The sequence below is a fragment of the Echeneis naucrates genome, chromosome 13, assembly GCF_900963305.1.
Source record: "Echeneis naucrates chromosome 13, fEcheNa1.1, whole genome shotgun sequence".
NCBI lineage: Eukaryota > Metazoa > Chordata > Actinopteri > Carangiformes > Echeneidae > Echeneis > Echeneis naucrates.
The window spans coordinates 20159702-20181115 of NC_042523.1; the positions used below are offsets into that span (position 1 = coordinate 20159702).

The window sequence follows — 21414 nt, forward strand, 5'->3', positions numbered from 1 at the left end:
ACAGCTGAATCAGTAAATCATGTTGAATCTTGTTCAAACCTATAAAAATTCAACAGTTGTTCATGTTTGGTAGCAATTACGCCATAAATATGTGCACATAACTCCTACCTGCAAATTCGTCCCCGTCCCCCGTCCCCCCTTTTTTTTTTCACTGGCAACATCTGAAACTGTGACTGAAAGCTCGGTCCGCTCTCTCAATATTTCTGTTGACCCAGCTTCAACTTTATCCACAGAAAGTAACTTTGTTCTCCTGATTACAGCTGCCTCTTCTAAAGACTGACAGATATTTCACGGCACTACATTTTATGTGATGATGAAAATGTGCTTTTGCTTAGTTTCTCTCCTTTGAGCCACGCTCCAATTGAGTGACATTGTACTGATGTGCTTGTCAGCATCAAACTGAAACATCAGCATTTCTTCCAACACCTTTATTGATTCCAGGACAACTCAGAGGCTTTTCCAGCTAATGTGAAAAATCAAATGAAGTGTGATTTCTCCTGCTAGAGTGGACGGAGCTTCATTTCTGTCTGTCAGGTTTCATGCAAATCACATGTTAACACATTTGTGTTGCTCTTCGACGCATCTGAGCTCGTCCCAGGCCGGACAGGGGGACATTGTTAGAAGCAGCATAAAACGTGAAAAGATATGTGACCGGAAAAATTATTCTGTCTAGTTTTCTGTGGTCTTTTTACACTGAAATGTCTCCTTAAACATATTATTTCACTTTAAACAGTCAAACCAAACTGGACGTCACGATCACACATGAAGAGCTAAAGCAGCAGCATCAAAGTGGGGAGAAAATATCCTGTGTTTGATTTTTGACCAAATTTGTTGTGCTTGTTGCATTCTCTGAATGTCTTTGCAATTTCAGAGTTTATCGCAGCACTGCAGACTACACTCTCACATAGATGTTGGGTTCTTTAGGTCCCAACATGTCAGCTCTTCAGGAGATGGACAAAAAAGCACCAACATCTGGAAGCAGTTTTCCGAAATGGGGTCAAATCCATAGGGGCTCTCAAGCTGCCCCACACCAACTTGGGGAGGATCACATTCACACATACACAGGCATGAACAAATCCAAGACAAATGGAGATTTTGTGCTTTTTTTAGGATCCACCACAGATCTGCTATAGTTTTCAGGACATGACATGTACAGTCCAACTCTCACGCAATCAGTGAAAACCCTTCAGTTTACTCAAGTCTTTTTTTTTTTTTTTTGAGTGTCTTTAACAGAAAGGAGTGCCTGATGTGAATGTTTTCTCTGTCTCACAGGACAAACCCCCATTGCCAGGCACACACAGGAGATCAGTAAGCTGCTGCGCTGAAACCCAACTCCCCACCCCCCTTTTTCTCCTTTCTCTTCCCGTCTCACTCCCAGTCACCATCTTGGCAGGTTACCATCCTACTCCGGGCTGGTAACCTGCCAAACCCTGGCATGTCTGCCCGCTTTGATTGTTATTAAGAACCAGTCAACACCACAAGTGTACGTAAGAGTCTGTATATTCAGACACTTGAAGGTAGAGAAAGCCAAAAAAAGAAAAAAACACGTTACTAAGTTTTATAAAGTGGAAAAGCATCTGTGAAGCTAAACCGCTGAGATCTGAGCTTTCTGCTTGCCCTGGAGAGTCCCACCCAGCTATGAGTCAGTGCTCCGGAGAGAAATCACAGACTACTATGAAAATCAGTATTTTCAGCAAAAAGTTAAACACAGCGTCGACAATGACACAATCTTTCCTTGTGTTTGGTTTTGTTGTTAATGTGTGTTTATACTGCTGCGCTGACACACCCAGCGATTGGTGCCACACACACAAAACATGAGCAATGGGAGTCATTCGAACCAGTCAGTGTGAAATTTATTACACATATTATTTTTTTATATATATATATATATAAAGTTATATACAATACAGTTACATACAAATATATACTTCTACACCGTGACCGGTTTTTAATTATCCAGATGAAAGAGGTCGATTTCCTTAACAATCTCAAAACCAGCAAACCAAAGCCTTCACAAACATCTGACATTCACAAACCGTAATATGCAGTCATGAGGCTGAGCGTCTTCTTAGAAATACCACAGGAATGCTAAAGTAAGGTTACAGGTGACAGCACGGTGCAGCTCAGCGTTTCAAACATTAAGATAGAGGCATTGCTTCATCACTAAATACGCAAAAGTTGTCACAGTTGTTTGGTCAGATTTGAACCAACTATCACGTTAAAGATAAACTCCTCGTCAGCGTGGAGGAAGCTTGTTTGTAGTTGTGTAATGTCACTGAAACAGTGAAACTACATTCAATGCATGCACCTTATTTTTAAAAAGCTTGACACCCAACCTATCGTCACAAATCATCTCAACAAAATGGGCAAGTTGTTGGGCTAATGTGTGTAGAAGGAAATTCAAGTAATACATTTTGCGGGTGTAACTAAAAAAATATATTTACCCAACTCATTATAATTATCACAGTGTCTTTGCTGCAGGTGTCCAGACCACACTTTAGAAATAATTTGCTTTTTCATCGAGTTTTAGATAAGAAGTTTGAGACAACTCTCCCATCTGCGTGGTAAATATGCAGCTACGATCAGCTAGTTAGCTTAGCCTCGCTTACAGTAAAGACCGGAAAAGGAGGGACTCAGTTACCATAACAAAATCAAATTATGTGATATTACTGTTATCTCTACAATAAGTGTAAAAGGAACCGATTATCGCTCATCGATGAGCTATTGGACAGATTCCAGCAAACTGTTTCCCTCCAGTCTTTGAGCAAGGATAAGCTAACAGATTTGGGACTGACATCAATCTTCTCACTGTCAACTGGAAAGCCAATATGTGCATTTCTCCAAAATGTCGATCTCTTCCTTTAATTATCGCCATTCAGCATCACATTCAAAGTCAACATCAAATGAAAACTGTTAGTGGTCAAAAGGAGGTATTGTACACGATGGACACGTGTACAAGTGCAAATAATTATATGGTTTAATTTAAGTATGAACATGACTGTTTTTTACTAAGTTTTGTATTTGTGAAAGATCCTTTACCATTTTTTAAACTATGCTGTATGTTCAGGTGTAAATTGTTCTTTGCTTTGTAAAATACTGAACATTTCAGCCATTGTGTTTCATGAAGGTACAGCAGGTGAGATACTTGTTTAAGGAGTTTGTGAAGGCTGTATTAAGCCTTAAGACGTTTTCCAAAGTTTCACCTTGAAACAGAGGAAACAAGAGTTACATGAAAAAGTGTTTTGCATATCTAAGCAGATTAAGGCACAGTTCTGGGCTTCTGTTCCCATGTAGTCTTACAACGCAATGCCCTCCACGTTACAGTTCAGAACCTCATTGTGCTGGACCTGACCCAGCTGAGGGTGGAACTGGCCCTGTTTCTGGGTCCTCCAGCAGTGGATCCCTCGTCCCAGCGTAATACTCTTAATACTGGGCAAGTGAGTCAGCATATTATTTGGCAAGGACACCACACCAGAACCTGACAAATTCAGCTCCTGCAGGGAGTTTAGTCCACTAAAAACAGCAGGGCTCAGAGTCTTCAGCTTGTGGTTGTTGGAAAGATCCAGAACCTGGAGGCTCTGGAGACCCTTGAAGCTGTAAGGCTCAATTTCCTGAAGCTCATGGAGGCTGCTGATTGATAAATGAACCAGATCCTTCAACTGAGCAAAGGCTCCCTCCGTGATCCGGGTGATGGGGTTACTGTCCAGACTGAGATACCTCAGAGGGAGTCCTGCTAGCGTGGGCACCCTCGACAGCTGGTTTGCTGATAGGTTTAAGCTTTGAATGTGTAACGCCTTTCCATGAGAAATCGTGGAGACTGACACGAGTTTGTTATGAGACAGATCCACACTGACCGCTCCACCGTTGACTTTAGTGGCAAACACATCCATGTCGAACTCCTGGAAGCTGTTGTGGCTTAAGTCCACTTCAGCCAGAGGGAGGCCAGAGAAGCAGCTTGGGGAGAGGCTCACCAGGTCATTGTGGCTCAGATCCAATGTCTCCAAATATCGCAGCTTGGACAAGGCGTTGGGGTTGATCTGAAGATAAGAGATCAAGGAACTGAGTCACAAGAGACATCTCGCTATTTGCGAGATGATGTTTTCGAACAGAAAATCCAGTGAAATAAAAATACGTCTGCTTTCATGGTGGTTGTGCGCAAAAACATTTTTTATGCATTTTTGAGTATTCTTATTTATCTGTTTTTGTAAAAAATATCTTAGATGACTCATTTTGCTCATTGTGGTGTTCATGTCACAATTTGGAGTGCCCACCGCAATCAAAAACAACAACAAACACAAACCCAGTTACTGTTAGCATGTAGTAGCTTGCAGAGTAATTTATTATCTTATAAGATTAGCTCACATCATCTAGAAATGCTGTCCAAATATAAAACAATGAAGCTGCAACACCCCCAAGTGTGTTAAACAGAGAGGGGATGCATAACTTGTATTATATATTGAAAATTGTAATTGTTGGAGGCAGAATATTATTTTATTACATTGCATTTCTTCATTGTTACGTATTAAGGTGTACACATGACTCCCGTGAAGAACCAACCTTTGTGATACGATTGCTGCTGATGTCCAGGCTGACGAGCGTGGTGTAGCCTGGACCGGCTAACATCGTCTCACTGAGTGGGCCCAAGGCGATGGAGGACAGGTCCAGGTGGGTTGTGTCCAGAGGGATGGGGATGGGCATGGTGGTGCTGGGTGCCAGCCCACGACAGTCCACTCTGGTCAGACTGAAGCTGTCAAACAGGCCAAAGCTCTCCACCTCACAGCGGCAACCAAGGTGGCAATTTTTCACGCCGCTGGACTGGACAGCCGCCAGCATCGACAGGCCAAAACACAGGAGGAGCAGCATTATGCCTGGGGAGAGAGTGGCACACTGTTTGAGGTTTGGAAAGGTTTTGGAAAACTTTAACAAGTCCAGATCAACCCTTAGTAGCCAGTCAACTACGCCTATTCAATCACCAGATCAGATCAGAACACTTTGTTTGTGATTAAAGAAATTTAAGGAGCTGTCATTATTGAAAGTATTTGTTAATCTTTGTTAATCTAACAAAAAAAAAAAAAAAAACAATTTTCAGGTTTTTTTCCATGCAACTGGAGTAGCTTCAAATTCTTTCTTCCCCTTTCTTTCCCAGTGGGTGTGACCTGATTTCTTTGATCAAAGTGTTCTTCTACACTTTCTTAGCTTGCCTACTACCATGATTGTGCATTACTGTTAAAATATCTCTGTCCCATTTTAAGATTAGGAAAAATAAAACATGCCAACTTTCTTAACATCTTGTTGGAGTTTCTGCTTTGAAAACAAGATGAATAATAAAAAAAAAAAAAAAAACAGGCAGAAATTAAATGAAAATTAAACAACATAAATAGAATAAGAGGACACAAATTCTACCTATAAAAAATGGACAGATTACAGAAACACAAATGGATAAAAACTGAACTCTCATACCTTCTGAACATTTGCTAGGTCCCTCTATGTACACCCGTCACGGATCAGTGAAGGCTCACTAAAGCGCGCTTGCTTTAACTTGGGCAATGTGTGTATGCACAAAGGCACACAATCACTCGAATGTGTAAGAGCAGCAGCATGAGGTTGAGAGTTGTGCAATAAGTAAATGTGAACAGTCACGGTCAAGTAGACATGACATAGCAGAGTGCATGTAGAAGATAAAAACTTTTATAGCAGTGCGGCTGCGTGAGAAATTAAATTAGTACCTCTTTTTAAGCCTTCATCCATCAGACTGACAGATGAGAGGGACAAATAACTGCTTAAGCATGAGACCATTGACTCTGTCACTGGGCACCATTTTTATAAAAGATTGTTGTGGTCTTGCTTCGTTTTTCCACACATTTTTACGCCATTTTATTGTATAGCCTTCAATAAAGATGCACGCAAATTTAACTTTATGCGAGAAATGCTCGTTAGCACATTCCTGCAGTGAGATAACACCTGATCTGACATTATGATTTCCTTCTGACTCTGTCTTTTATTGACCTAAGTTATATCATAATCAATGGTTCGGGTTAAGGCTGTTAACAGGCATATCTAACAGCAGTTAAGGTCATTTATTTGAGCTTATGTAAGAGGCTGAGGTTGCATAACTGCATAATGTTTTTGGATCAATGTATGCAGGCTGATTAACTGAGATCAAAGTCTACTTAAACAGAGTTGCTCACCTCTGTGCAGTGTTTCTATTGCTTTAGTCATTTTACCCCTTTCGCTTACTGAGACTGAAATGTTGATACTGATATTGAGGGAGTAAATGCAGTCCACTGAATGATTTGAGTTGTGTTTCATTGAGTTTGTGATGACATTATGTTTTCTGTTTATTGTTATTTTGTGGATTCAGTGGATATATCATTATCATTTTGTTCCACTAAATAAAGGGGATAACTTTAATATGAAAGCTTTTAAGAAATTTTACTTTTACCTGAAAACAAAAAAACCAAACTTAAAAGAATTTAAGATAGTGTAAGAAATTACACCAGAGACTGTATTTTTAGGAAGGCCAGAATCCCTCCAGTGACCAAACAAAGAGGAAAGTTTTATGAGTTTCACATTAAGCTATAAGAGCAAATAATGTTTCACCCATGGGTAAAATTTAACATGACATTTGGTTGAGGTCTTTGTAAGCGAAATAGTCCATAGCAGTATGGAAAAATACTGCGGTTGTCTGGTTTGACTTGAATTAACTTTACAGCTTAAGAAGCTTTTACACCAAATGCCAAACAAACTCTTACCACAAATATATATATATGAAGTAATTGCAAGTTTTGCTTCACCTCATGTAAACTTTTTACGACAAACAACATGATTTTCAGCAGCTCATCACCTCTGAATGGTTATGGGGCCACATTCATCTGTCCCCTTGCCCCCCTACATCCTCGCGCTCCATGTGTTGTTTCAGTGAGGACTAGGACTGTGAACTTCCTGCACCAGGTGTTCTTCTCAACCCCTGTCCAATAAATCTCAACGATCAGCAAAATGCTTCTGGCGCTGCCTTCAAATCAGCCACATTCTAACGACCGCAATTATCCAATGGCAACGGCATTTAAAGCTGTGAACCCCCCCCCAGAGTGGACAATTGGCAAAAGCCTGTGAAATCACCCCCTGAGAACTTCTCACTTTCAGAGGCCTTTTCACACCTTTTCTCTTGGGAAAGCATTACAGAAAGCTCCACCGTCCTCTGAGGATAATTAGCCATTAGTTCTTTATTTATTTCTTTAGCAGCTCACAGTGAAGATACACAGCAGTGACTACCTTTTGAGGCCGGATTTTAACAAAATTATTAATTTATTCCCTCTGAAATATTTACACACTGTGGCAAAACTTCAACAATGTGATAATCCAATTACCATAGAGTGCTATCAGTGTAAACACAATGATTTAGCATGCCAAAAGCCAATGTTAAGGTACCACATGTCTCCAAGCGGTATACTTATCTTCCAAGAGATTTTGTTGAGATGGACTTGTTGAAACTGAGATGTAAGAAACACGTAAAGCAGAAGAGAAACTGAATGTGCGTGATCTTATCTCCTTTTAGCGCTTCCATATAATAGATTTATTTGCATCTATAACACCATCTAGCTCTCAGTTTGTTCAGTGACCTCCAGCACTCTGATATGTTCTTAATGTCACTGAGACTGTACTTTCGCAATTTAATCAAGTTGAAGGCTGAAAACTGTGTAATTAAAAGATGAATGCCACACTAATCCTTTTAAACCAAATTAATGCTTGACAATGGGGAAGAGGCAGTGAGTTTATATCAAATACATGGCACTTTAAGTGTTTTAAAACAATTAGTTCGTAACGGGCATAAAAGCATTTGCTAAGCACAGAAATTGATCGATTCCATCACAACACATTTTAGCAAGGTTAGAGAGACAATATTCCATATAAAAGGATAGAAGATTCACAAGACTGCATGGCCTGACTGCAATCACGTCAATAAAAGAATCCAAGTGCAATTGATGTAGGGATAATATCAATGACTTAAAAAATGCTGAAACTGGTATTAAAATCAGTATTATTTGCCGGCAGATACATTTAAGTGGAAAACAACATTTGGCAGCTTTAGATAAATGGTAAATGGACTGCAAAATATAGCACTTTTCCATTTTCTTCGACCCCTTAAAGCAACATTCACCCACTCACAAACATTCCTATAGTGCTTTATACTGCTACTCATGTATATACATACCCACACTCATACACTGGAGAAGAGACAGCAGTGGCGATTCAAGGTTCAGTATCTTGCCCAAGGACTGCCCGATATATGGACCAGAGCAAGCAGGAGTCAAACCAACAACTTTCTTATTAGTGGAGGACCTGATGAACCTCCATAGCCACATCATAAAGATTAGGTTCACGAATGACACTGCACATCAGCATGAAAGATTTTAATAATCTGCCAGTATATGCAATAGTCAGTAGCCTCACTTTCAAAAGCCACACAGCAATCTCTCAGATATAAAAACCAAATATATATACACTGCAACACAAACAAGGGTTATTCTCTTGCATAGCTGGTGTACCTTAACTAAAATTATTTGAGTTCAGGACTTTCACTTGCCACAGAAATTTTTCATTGCCATTGCTCTTTTTTTACATAAGTAAGAGACCTATTTTTTCCGGCGGATGTCCCAAAAAGCGGTTCCTCCTCAGGGTCGGTCAGGGTCGGTCAGCCAACTTTCTTCTCCATAACACGAATAAAGGAACTGACGAATTAAACAAGTGTGTCACTTCTCTCTGTCTGTCTGCATTAAGAGAACCACCATGCTGTGGAAAGTAAACACAAGGGGCGGGTGTACAGACTCCGCATGGGCACCTCTGCAGATCAAATTTCCTGCAGCCGTACGTGGCAGAGCGCTGAGGGCAGAGACCTCAGCTGTGGCCCCCTTTTTTCGGATTAAAATACCCCCCCCCCCCCCCCCCAAAAAAAAAAAAAAAAAAAAAAACTAACTAAGACGTATTTATCTCTAAGCACCATTAATAACAACCTGGATGCCAACCCCGCCCCTTTCAGCTGTCAATCACACGCTCCACATGTCAACCCTGTCGCGCATCTTTCAGCCCGCTAACTTTTCTTCTTCTTCTTCTTCTTCGTGTCTAAATAATTTGCGGTAAATGGCACACAAAAGAGCCACCGGCGGCGGTTTCTTTTCTAAAACACGGAGGCAAAACGTGAAATGCGATCTGACCACAAATCTCCCCAGTCCGAAAAAACTACCCCCGCTGACAGACAGCTGCCGACGGACAGAAAACTGAGAGGGAGCGGGACTGAAAGAGGAATAAAAGAAGCTGTCCTACTTTAAGGACTTTTTCTTGTTGCTAACTTACTTTGGTGCCTTTTCGTCCCCACCGTGCGCTTTCCGGACGTTTCTTCACTTCACCGCTCCCATTTTTATTCAGACTTTGTTTTTTTTTTTTTGTTTTTCCTCAGACCTCCCGCAGCGCCGCTGGTTGTCCCGCCTGCTGCTCTACATGAGTCCCGCAGACCTTTCCGCCTCTGCGGGTCCGCTCCGCCACAGAGACGCTGGGGCACGACTGGTCTCTTCCCATCCCAAAGAAGTCCTTCCCGGTGGGCTCGGCTGGTCCCCCCCCCCCCTCCTCCACCACCACCACCACCACCACCACCACCACCGCCGTCAAACTCACCGGAGGACAAAATGAAAGCACTTCCTGTCGACGAGTTTCCAAAACAAGAGGATCATCTCCAACGTGAGGCTTCGTCAAAGGCTGTACTCCATGTTTAAGCACACATTTATCCCTTTATTTCCTAATTTGACTCTTTTCCAGTTCTGTTACTGTTACGATATTGTTTCTGTTATGTTGCTAAGGCTGCTGTTGCCATGGTATTTTAACGGGAACGAACGGCTAGAGCTAACTAGCCTAGCCTAGCTTAACTAGCCTAGCTTGAGCACAACGTTAGCGGTGTGAATCGTTTTTTTTTTTCTTCAGTTGTTAGATTGTTTAGCTTTCTTCTAACTTTTTTTGTGTGTAGCTAGTCCGCCTTGAGTTTAATATTGCGTTTATTAATGCGCCAGGTAACATCTCCTGGCGTTTTTGACTGATATTTTCTGGAGCTCATCTTCACTGATAGACTTTTATTTTCAAAGGGTCGTCGGACGGACTTCCGGCTCCTCTCCGCTCTCTCAGGTGGAAGTTGGCTCTGCACTCATCGGCTCGCAGCAAAAACAAAACCAAAGCCCAAACGCAGTAGTTGCGTAACCAGGCGGTGGTTTGTTTCTTTTCGTTCGAAGTTTGGATTTTGATTAAAGATAAAAGAAGAAATCATGTGAACGAAAGCGTAGACGTTTCTTGTAAACTGGCTCCGCAGCATGTCTGCGGACGGACCTTCGGGGTTTATTTCAAGTCATTTGACACAGTTGTGCTGAGAAATAGCTGACTAGAGTGATATGTAAAAACGATTCTTTGGAAGTAATTTCTAAACACTCATCTATGCAGGAGAACCACGGCTGGCTCTGATTATGGATGGTGAAGCTGGACACCTCCTGCAGGCCAGAGCAGATCTGTGGAGACAGGAGGCTGCGTCATCAGGAGGGCCAAAGGCACAAAGGTCAAGTGTGATGAATTATGGCGAACATCTGTTGCTGCTCTCACAATGCTGAGGGGCCTCCGCTCACTATCTGCACCCTCAGCCATTGTTTTACTCCTGAGAGCATGACAGCACCTAAGCACACGCCAGTACAGTACAAGACACACATGCGACCTCAAAAAGTTGACACAATCTAAGGTCACGGTAAAAAAAAAAAAAAAAAGAGCTGAGATTATTGAGTTGTGGTTGTAGGCGCACTCTCAGACACACGCACACAACCCACTTGCATGTTGCAGCGTCTGGGAATCTTCAAGACTATGCAGATAAGATAGGGGCTTAAGCAGAAAGAATGCAGAAAATGCTATAACTATGTAAGGAGAAGAAAGATGTAACCTGTGAAAGAAAAACATGGTATTCAGTGATGAAGGAGACATACATATAAATGTATCACATACATTCGATACTTATACTTCTTTGTGATTTGACTGTTTATGGAGTCACAATTGGTCAAAGCTCTGACGCCATCATGTGTTGATTTCAGCTCTGTTGCACTGAACGTAGTGAATACGTTTTCATTATAGAATTGCGGCTTTTAGAGAATTAGTTTTTGAAATGTTAAAGACGTGATGGGTGTTTTCTTCTTATGAAAAGTGTAAAGAAAACTGTTGCTTATCATACAGAACATGCACTTCAAAATTGTGCTGCCTTGTCAGGGGAGGATGTTACAAAAATATCTGTTTTTGATTTAGGTTTCAAGTAATTTCATGCACTTTTTAAGGCTCCTGGAGGAAGCGATTTCATGGTGCATTACGTCTTTTCTCCTCAACAAGGTGCAAAAGGGTGGACTTAGTATACAGGCACTGCACAGTAAGTCCACTAGATGGAACCAGAGCTACAATAGTCTGATAATAAATGTAATGTCTGCAATTAGATCGTGAAGGTTCAAGAGGTAAATAAACCGGTTCACTTTTCAACAAATGACAACTTTCATTGGGAGTAACAGAAAATAGAAAATACACCCCCACACATAGATGAAGGCTGCCATACTGCTAAGGCATCAGTACAGTCACTTTTAGCTCATGATTTATTTGTGAGTTGCATGTGGGGGGTAACTCTCTAAAAAGTCTCAATAGCAACAGTTACCAGGATAGGCCTGAGATTTGTATTGATCATACATATCTACATATAAATGTGTTTTAGCCTGTGCAAAATATCTGTGTTTCCTTTCACACGGTGTCCAAAAGTGCAGAGCTCATCTCAGGAGCAGCATCTGAACTGTCAGTTCGCTCCTCGCTGTGTGGCCATTGTGCTGAGTCGTCGTTTCTGTTCCTCTATTCCTGGATGCAGGACGGCGGTGTCATGGTGTTACGTTTAAGAGGCTCATCAGCTTATGTGGGATATGGGTCAACAAAGGTGGAATCATTTTCCAACTCAGTGTGCACTTAATGCTACATAATATTCCTGTAACTGTGGATTCTATTGGATTCTGTTAAGTCTGTATAATGTACCTTCATCCCCCTACTGTCCACTTAACATGCACAAACACACACAGTCAGAGAAAGAGTCTCGCTCTCTCTCTGTCTGTAACACACACCTGCTGCCTGGTTGGTTGAAACACTCACTGCAGATGGACTCTTTCAAAATGATATATTGATGTTCTGCAGCATGAGCAGCACCGAAGTCTAAATTAAAACTAGTTTGTATGGCAGGTGTGCTTCATGACCTTCTTTTTAATAAGCACCGACTCATGGTCTCACATGTGTTTGTTAAATCATCCATCCAGTTCATATTTTGCCTTTCACACCGTCATCCAAGGGGTTGATGTTGTGGCAACCAGCTGTTCTTGGAGTCATTTGCCAGCCAGGCTGTTTCACCAATGGAGACGTTTGAAAAAGAGCTGAAAAGACTGACGCAGGCAAGATGCAGCAAAACTCAAGGGATCCACAGGGAGAGCCCTTCGTTATCTTTAATGGCTCCTTCTCCACCAGGGTTCAAATTCATTTCATCTGTGGGACCTGTTGTACTGCAGGCATATTACACCAATTAAAGCACAGTCCAGGTGTCACCATGGCAAAAAAAATGGTTGCATACAAAATATTAATCACGCAAAGTCCTGGGCTATGACTTTTTACTTGGTAACTGGTAGAAAAAAAAAACTTTATAGCTTCTCCAGTATGAATAATAACAAGGCTTTCAGAGCAGACTAAGGCCTGTTGTCAATCCTCTTATACTGTGCCTCACTGAAAATGGATTAGAGAGCAGCACCTATGCTTTGGCCTCAGGTCACTTTGGAGGGATTTGATTGAATAGGCCTGTAGCTAAAGCAGGCTTCCCGTTTTTATAATACATCTAATACCTTTCCATTTTAATTAATCACACACGACTTTTGAGGGAAGACAGTTAATGTTTTTTTAACTAACTGGATGTGAATCAGTTTTTTTTTTTTTTTTTTTTTTTTTTTTTGGTTTTTTTTTTGGGTTTTTTTTTCTCCCTGACCATACAACAGACAAACAGAGGAGCTGAGGGCCAGTGGGGTTTTGGTTTTTGTCCTTGTTCAGATATGCTGCCTGTGGTCGGAGGTGTCGGTGGAAACGCCGCAGAGCCTTCAGAGGCGCTGGCTGCGGGGCGGAAGTAGCTCTCCAGGGTGCTGAAGTTGTCTCCAAGCCCCGCACGTCACTCTCAGCCCAGTAATCCAAACACAATGACACTGCTTTGTCTGGACAAGGGTGACACTTTGGATCCTCGGGGTGAATGGCTGAGTTTTTTTGTGGGGGTTGAGATGGTTAGGTAGAAGTCCCCCGCCCCCCACCCCCCTCCTTTTTTTTTTATTTTGAGAAGTGGACCAAAGAGGACACCTGTAAGATTGTCTCGTCGGACATCCAAACCTGTCCGGATGGGATCAAAGACATGGTAAGTTATTTTAATTCAGCAACTTCTGACTAATCATTTTATTTTGAAATCCAGTCATCCCCAGAATATTAATTTCCATCTATTTCGCAGGTGTCGCTGGTCTGATCTTTGACTTTTTTATTTATTTTTTTTCTTGAAAAAGTGGAAATAAAGATTCACTACCTTGGACACTCTGGAGGGAAAATGCAAAATATTCCTCCTAATTTTAGAGGGGCACTATGGGAGTCTAACCATCCGTGTGTTCCCATCATTAAAAGCAGAACAACTCTAGCCACACTGCCCTTCTATAACTTTCTACTATGGGTCCTACTCGGGGTGCTGACGTTTCCTTGCTGTGTCCGATGTTTGATTTTCAAAGTGGGGGTGTTGGGACCTTGGAACTGCGACCCTGTGTACTACAGGGCCCTGCCCGCAGCGGCCGCCAGGCTCGCTGTGAGCCGGATAAACGGAGACCTGAACCTGGACCTGGGCCTGAAAATGGACTTTATCATCCTGCAGGAGCCTTGCGAGACATCCAAAGCTCTCACCGCCTTTATTTATTATGAGAAGATGGCGGATGCGTTTGTGGGTCCCACCAACCCCGGATACTGTATTGCAGCGTCTCTCCTGGCAAAGAACTGGGACAAGGCCGTCTTCTCCTACGGCTGCATCAACTATGAGCTGCTCCGGACCACAGCATACCCGACCTTTACCAGGACGGTACCGTTCCCCACTGAGGTGTTGTTCGCTGTGCTGAAACACTTCAGGTGGGCCAGCGTTGTGGTGGTGTCTTCCAATGAGGATATTTGGGTGGACACTGCTGGCAGATTGGCCACTGCTCTGAGGAATAAGGGGCTTCCCATTCGCCTGGTTACACCTATGGGTATGAACGAGACGGAGGTGGAGAGCACACTGAGGAAGATCCAGGGTGCAGGAGGGATCAGAGGTGAGAAGACTGCAGTGATAAAATATCTATAAGCCCATTAATCATATGTTAAAATGACCCCAGAAGAGATAACCGATCAGTAGAATCAGTCTATAATCAAACAGGGGTTTCAGAAAAAAATTATTTGCAATATATAAGGTGAGCTGGGCCAGCAACTTAAATTGCCAGTGATTTCGAAGTGCCTTTATCACCCCTCAGCCCACCAGCTCACCCCAGACAGTGCACGTTCTACTAAACCAAATTTAGAATTGAAATTAAAGATGTTTGGGTAAACATTTTCAGGAGGTTCCAGCTAACCCACTTGAGGATGATATTCTTTACCACACTGTGTTTTCCAGTACTGTTCTCCAGCTCACATATGACATCATCCTAATCCTGAGATCAGGAGCTGGGGTCTTCATAAGACTAACATTTTGTTTTTCCCCACTTGGTTTGTTTCAGCTATAATCATGTGTATGCACTCACTCCTGGTTGGAGGTGAGCATCAGGCTGCTTTTCTTCTCAAAGCCCGGGAAATGGGCCTGACCTCGGGGAAGTATGCGTTTGTTCCCTACGACACTCTCCACTACAGCGTGCCCTACACGAATGTCTCTTATCGGCCCCTGCAAAACAACAGTAGGCTGAGGGAGGCCTATGACGCCGTGCTCACTATCACCATGGCCTCAGAGCCATTCTCCTTCAATGAGGCGTTCGCTGCAGCCAAGAGGAGCGAGGAACTGGCGCTGGCTGTTCAGGCGGAGCAGGTAGGGGCTGTTAGGATGCTACACCATGGATTTAAAGGTCCAAACTCCAGTTCTTACAAGAAAGTCTGTCTCAAAACTCAATTGGCATGCCCATATGTACACTGAAAAACGATGACTGTAATTTAGCATAACTCCAATTTAAGAGAATAGAAACAAAATCCACAATCCTCAACACATCCAAAACATGTGAGTAATAGAGTAATAAAATTGGCTTTTCCTCAACTGCAGCTATATTATAGCTAAGAAGGAACAATCCACTTCAATCAGTTCAAATTTGCTCATTTTATAACAAATATCAGAATTACGCGGCTTTTAAAGAGCAAAAAGCATAAAAAAAAGGAACGCAAAAAGAGTCCACAAACACCACTCATTTGTGATCGATCTGCTCCTAGTTGATTTGGTATCTCTATATGTCAGAAACATTGGTTTTACACTCATACAGCAGAGTAACACATCACACCCTCTGTTGTGATCATCAGGTTAACCCGCTTTTTGGAACCATCTACAACAGCTTCTACCTGCTGGCTAGGTCCATCCACAACGCCAGGAGGGCAGGCATGCAGCTGTCAGGGTCAAACCTGGCCTACTTCACAAAGAACACCACCTTCAGTGGTTTCAACCAGAAGGTCAAAGTGGACACTGCCAGGGAAGTCAAGACCAACTACGTCATCCTGGACACTGACAACAGCGGGAGTCAGCTCTACCAGACTTACATGGTGGATCTGACATCCGGAGTGCTTCGTTTTGCCGGCAGATCAATTCATTTTCCAGGAGGATCCCCTCCATCGCCTGACTCCAGCTGCTGGTTTGAAAAGAACGCCATCTGCTCAGGAGGTACAATATTTCAGTTCTTGTGTGTACGTTCATGGTTGTTTGGGAACATTGGTTTGGTGGATGTGTTCACTCACATCTTCACAGTTTTATGGCGTGCTCTTCATACCTTTTCTATTTATTCCCCAAACCTCATTTCCAAGTCACCTCATGTCGTTCGCAGGTGTGGAGGTTATTTATATCGTGGTGGTGTTGGCTGTCATTCTGACTCTGGCTGTCGGAGGGCTTGGAATAACTTTTTATATCAGGTACAGCCTGGAAATACAAACACATGGGTCTTATGTAAAATTACACAAAATGTGCCCCACCCTTCTCTCTCCATCCTTCCTACCATTCAAATACAAATTTCTTTTTTTTTTTTTTTTTTGTCAGAAAAGATCCATTCACATACTCATTGGTGTGATTGTGTTATCACACAATCCCAGTTAATTATTTAAGATAGCGTTTAAACTACACTACACTACTAAACTATCAAATAAACTGTTTAGATGTCAGGCAACTGATTGTATCTGACTCAGCGAATACATGCTAACATTGGGCAGTAAGTAATCGCAAAAATTATCTTTCTTTGCATCAAAGATTATTTCTGAGACAGTTTTTTATCTTTCTAAATCTCAATGGCAGACGGCGACTCCAACAAATCCAGCTGGTCAAAGGTCCCAATCGGATCTTGCTCACCCTAGAGGATCTCACATTCATCAATCCACAGCTTAGCAAAAAGGTAAACAGCATCACCGAAACCCGGTCATCAATGTAGAATCAAACATTGACTTGTTAATCTATTAATCATTTTTATATTCCCGTTCACTGGACATTGCACGATGATTACTTCATGACATTACTTATTTCTATGAAATCTTCCCCATCGATGTTTGATGTCTGGCAGAAAATCACTTTGGAGGATCTGAGCGAGTCCAAGAGCGCTCTGGAGGAGAAATCTGCAGACCGCTCACACTCTGTAAACAGCATGCAGACGGCAACTCACGAGTCCACCAATGTGGCTGTGTATGAGGCAGGTTACTTTTGCTTCAGTCTGTACTGCAACACAACATTTAGGAAATGAGTAAGCATCTGAGGGAGGAAGTGGTGGATGTTAAACACGGGTTAGTGGTAAGATGACACCTTTTTAGGTGGAACAGAGCCAGTTGTTTTGGTCTTGCTCTTGTTTTTGCTAAGCCATGCATCCTCTAAGTTACAACAATACTTCCAAACACGCTCACATAAAAAATTCTGATTGGGTAGTGAAGTGATACATTCCCATGACCAACCTGAGAAAATGCTCAGTCGTCCAGGTCATTGTTATCCAAGAAAAGATAAACCAAGGTCATCTAGTTTTCGGTTTTTTGATTGTTGTTGTAACTTGAGAGCCGAAGAAACCTCATGAATGAGAGGTGAAAAGGCTTGTTCATTATCACAGAGCAGGCACATCGCCACATTAAGAGGCAAAATGAAATGACATGACGAAATCTCTGAACAAAAGCTTGATTCCTCAGTAATGACGTGGCTTCTCTCTCAGGGTGACTGGGTTTGGCTGAAGAAATTTGAAGAGGGCCACTTCAAGGAAGTGAAGCAGAGCACCACAAAGATCTTCACAAAGGTATAGCAGCAGGTTTTGAAAAAAAAAAAAAGCACATAATGGAATTTACACTCAAATTAGGTAAATTGGAAAAACTACCCGTTGTCTCAATATCAGACGTAGGTTTATGTGGATTAAAACTAATATGGTGTTATGGGTGTTTTAACATACCTGTCTTTCTCCTTTTTCTGCTTTAACTTGCTTATTCGCTGTTGCTCTTTCAGATGAAAGACCTGAGAAATGAGAACGTCAATCCATTCCTGGGCTTCTTTTCGGACTGCTCCATGTTTGCGGTGGTGACGGAGCACTGCTCGCGGGGCAGCCTGCAAGACCTGCTGAGGAACGAGGATGTTAAATTAGACTGGATGTTCAAATCCTCACTTGTGCTCGACCTCATCAAGGTTGTCATAAATATACTGTTTCTTTAAAAAGAAAACTGGAGTTTGGGCCATTTGGCCACATTTTTTGAATTTGAATGAATTTAATGCATTTTGCTTCCAGGGTATGAAATACCTTCACCACAGAGACTTCCCCCATGGCAGACTAAAATCTCGTAACTGTGTGGTAGATGGGCGTTTTGTCCTGAAGATTACTGACTATGGCTTCAATGAGCTGTTGGAGTCTCAGAAAGCTCCCACTGAAGAACCTCCACCTGAAGGTGAAACCTGGTAGAAATAACAATACACGTACAGTTTTTTGTTTGACGAATAAATGTGAATGCTCAAAGTCAGAGCAAAAAGATGGAGCCATTGGCTGGTGTCTAACCTTCTTTTTGTTTTCCCACTCAGATCTATTTTGGACGGCTCCCGAGTTCCTGCGAGACCCTGCGAGCTCACGTAAAGGGACCTCCAAGGGAGACGTGTACAGCTTTTCCATTATCCTCCAAGAGGTGGTGGTCAGGGGGCCTCCATACTGCATGCTGGGACTCCCACCTGAAGGTACAGTATGCATCCATCACAAAGGTAGAGGTGCTAATAAAGAGAAACAGACAAATTAGAGAAAGATTTTTCAAAAGTAACCAAACAAGTTAAATGCAGAATTTAGGAAGATGTGACCAAAGTTTTTTTTTTTGTTTGTTTGTTTCTTTCTTTCTTTCTTTAAATTTTTACCATTTAGCAGAACTCTCATTCCTTACGGTGGCAGGATATTAGTTCAAATTTTAGTCTCACCTGGGTAATGTGTCTAATCCCCACAATCCCAACACCAGAGATCATCCGTAAGGTAAAGAAGCCTCCTCCAATGTGCCGCCCCACCGTGGCCCCGGACCAGGCTCCACTTGAGTGTATCCAGCTGATGAAGCAGTGCTGGAGTGAACTGCCCGACCGCAGACCAACCTTCGATGAGATCTTTGACAGGGTGATTTTCTGAAGATACCCTTGTGAACTTATTGTTCCAATCTGCATCTGGTGTGTTGGGCAAACCTGTTTGTGATACATACGGTCAATAATTGTATGATTTTCTTTCCAACTAGTTCAAGCTCATCAACAAAGGTAAGAAGACCAACATCATTGATTCCATGCTCAGGATGCTGGAGCAGTACAGCTCCAACTTGGAGGACCTCATCAGAGAGAGGACAGAAGAGTTGGAAGTGGAAAAGCAGAGAACAGAAAAACTGCTTTCTGAGATGCTCCCACCGTGAGTTAACCCGCACGCAGTGAAGTCCTACCGTCTATCGCCCGATGATCTGAATTTCGTACATTTTCTGCAGCTCCGTGGCTGAGGCTCTGAAGACCGGTGCCACCGTGGAGCCAGAATACTTTGATGAGGTGACAATCTACTTCAGTGACATTGTAGGTTTCACTACCATCTCCTCGCTGAGTGACCCAATCGAGGTGGTCGACCTGCTCAACGACCTGTACACCCTGTTCGACGCCGTGCTCAATAGCCACGACGTCTACAAGGTCAGAAAGCGTGATCCGAGTTTATGAATGAATCCTCCTGCTTCTCAGCAGTATTCAGAGAAGTCAATCAGTGTTGTGGACTGATCAGCAGAAAGTTAAACACAGTAAATTAGCATATAAACCACCTTAATGAGCCCTCAGTAGAAATCTAACCTTCGACCCCCGCTCATGTCTCCATAACTAAATAATTGCCCAGGTGGAGACCATTGGCGATGCATACATGGTGGCTTCAGGCCTGCCAAAGAGAAACGGCAACAAACACGCTGCTGAGATTGCCAACATGTCTCTGAACATCCTCAGCTCAGTGGGAACCTTCCATATGCGACACATGCCAGACGTGCCGGTCAGGATCCGAATAGGAATCCACTCGGGTGAGTTCAAAGCTGGAGTCCCCCGGCACCCGGTTCATACTTCTGAATCCTCTGCTGCAGATACATCAGCACAGATTTAACATCAATGTGTTCCCACCATGAACAGACACTGAATTGTTTGTCTTTTGCTATGAAGAAAAAAAAAACCCAACACAATTAATATATAATATGATAACTTTCCTTTTCCTGGTTGTACTTTTTTCATGTCCGGACTCAGTTCCGCTCTAATGAAAGTCTCCCTTTCATAAGTCTTATTCCATCAACCTCTTCAGTGTCTCTTACAACACAAATGCATATGATACTGATGCAGCAGCTGTATATCTATTTGTTTCCGTGTGTTTTGCAGGGCCCTGTGTTGCCGGGGTGGTGGGTCTGACAATGCCTCGGTACTGCCTTTTTGGAGACACCGTCAACACTGCCTCTCGTATGGAATCCACTGGGCTGCGTGAGTTTCCCCAAACACATCTGCCACTGCGTTTTGCTCCCGTGTCATGTTTCATTTTGGCCCAATCTCTCCCTTCTCTCGTTTTCCCCTCAGCTTATAGAATCCATGTGAATTTGAGCACTGTGAAGATCCTCCATTCTCTTAATGAAGGTTATAAAATAGAAGTCAGAGGCAAGACGGAGCTGAAGGTAACATTTAAAACCAGTCTTGGCGAGTATTTCTGACACACTTGGATTTAACCAATCTGAACCTGTTTCCTTCTCCCTGGCAGGGTAAAGGTGTTGAAGAGACATACTGGCTTGTGGGGAAAACAAACTTTACAAAGCCTTTGCCAAAACCACCAGAGATCAAACCGGGGTAAGAGCTTCCACTCGTTGTTGCTCTTCATCATTTTCTCATATTGATGACTGACACACAAATGTCACTCCAGGGAAAACAATCACGGCCTGAACCCTGAGGATATAGCTGCGTACAGGAGAAAGAAAGCCGAGAAAAAGGCTTGACCTTTTTAGTTCAGACACAGAGGAGGTAGAGACCTGCATACCAGCTGGTGTCGTGTTGTGTTGTGTTGTGTTGTGGAGGTGTCATTGACCAGATACCCGCACTTCTCTTTCGTTGAGTTCTTCGTGCTTGCTTTGTGGTTTATTAGTCTCATTAATCTCTTGATCTTATCACCTTCTCCATCTTCCTAAGCAGATTGGGAAAAGCCCTCTTTGTTGGCTTCATTTACATTTATTGTGGCTGGCGCATTTTCATAATTAACTTTCATTTGTTTTAGTGTTTGTGGTGGCGTTATTGTGCCTGTTGTGTCTGCTTTGTGGGACGTTTCTTTACGATGTATATCTGCTTATGAATGAATATTTCTGTAAAATACAATGCCGGTCTTAATTCCATCCTCTGCCTTTACCAGGGACAACTGGCAGGAGATGGTGACAGACGAAATCAAGACACTTTTTCGCAAGGCCAACAGGCAGGTGGACAAGAAGATATAAATGACAGGAAGAGGAGCAAAGATGTGAAAGACGCACAACCAGACGAGACGAAGAGAGGAGGACACATCCAGAAAGAGACAAAGAGCTGGAAGGGGCAGGCAGAGGGGAGATGGCATCGCCCAGCCTCTCACTTTGGCTTAATGCAGACAC

General features: G+C 42.7%; 2 protein-coding genes across 4 annotated transcripts; one reads left to right on the forward strand and one right to left on the reverse strand.

The window, feature by feature from the left end:
- Positions 1-1841: 1841 nt before the first annotated feature.
- On the reverse strand, positions 1842-9610 carry tsku (tsukushi small leucine rich proteoglycan homolog (Xenopus laevis)). Its single transcript, XM_029518392.1, has 3 exons — positions 9352-9610; positions 4558-4868; positions 1842-4037 (listed from the first exon to the last, which is right to left on the reverse strand). The coding sequence occupies exons 2-3, from the start codon at positions 4861-4863 to the stop codon at positions 3297-3299; spliced, it is 1047 nt and encodes a 348-aa protein (XP_029374252.1). The 5' UTR covers positions 4864-4868; positions 9352-9610; the 3' UTR covers positions 1842-3296.
- Positions 9611-13431: 3821 nt separating this feature from the next.
- On the forward strand, positions 13432-21414 carry gucy2f (guanylate cyclase 2F, retinal). Of its 3 annotated transcripts, XM_029517002.1 has the most exons (19): positions 13432-13480; positions 13571-14405; positions 14847-15148; positions 15628-15982; positions 16143-16227; positions 16604-16700; positions 16866-16991; positions 17496-17576; positions 17780-17956; positions 18057-18213; positions 18344-18493; positions 18763-18911; positions 19027-19190; positions 19264-19456; positions 19653-19827; positions 20174-20272; positions 20366-20460; positions 20544-20629; positions 21183-21264. In XM_029517002.1, the coding sequence occupies exons 2-19, from the start codon at positions 13664-13666 to the stop codon at positions 21262-21264; spliced, it is 3315 nt and encodes a 1104-aa protein (XP_029372862.1). In that variant the 5' UTR covers positions 13432-13480; positions 13571-13663. The 3 variants fall into 3 exon arrangements, 2 of the variants coding, with proteins under 2 accessions (XP_029372862.1, XP_029372861.1); XR_003841386.1 differs by lacking the exon at positions 13432-13480 and having other exon boundaries at positions 13664-14405; positions 20544-20800; positions 21183-21321; XM_029517001.1 differs by lacking the exon at positions 13432-13480 and having other exon boundaries at positions 13664-14405; positions 21183-21414.

What these genes read in the sequence shown, in the direction of transcription:
- gucy2f (XM_029517002.1), top strand. Translation starts at nt 13,664, where the DNA reads ATGCAAAATATTCCTCCTAATTTTAGAGGGGCACTATGGGAGTCTAAC. An exon ending in CTTTCTGAGATGCTCCCACC is followed by an intron (nt 19,191 to 19,263) that starts GTGAGTTAACCC and finishes CATTTTCTGCAG; the next exon opens with CTCCGTGGCTGAGGCTCTGA. An exon ending in CCGAATAGGAATCCACTCGG is followed by an intron (nt 19,828 to 20,173) that starts GTGAGTTCAAAG and finishes TGTGTTTTGCAG; the next exon opens with GGCCCTGTGTTGCCGGGGTG.
- tsku (XM_029518392.1), bottom strand. Translation starts at nt 4,863, where the DNA reads ATGCTGCTCCTCCTGTGTTTTGGCCTGTCGATGCTGGCGGCTGTCCAG. An exon ending in GCAGCAATCGTATCACAAAG is followed by an intron (nt 4,038 to 4,557) that starts GTTGGTTCTTCA and finishes TCTTATCTTCAG; the next exon opens with ATCAACCCCAACGCCTTGTC.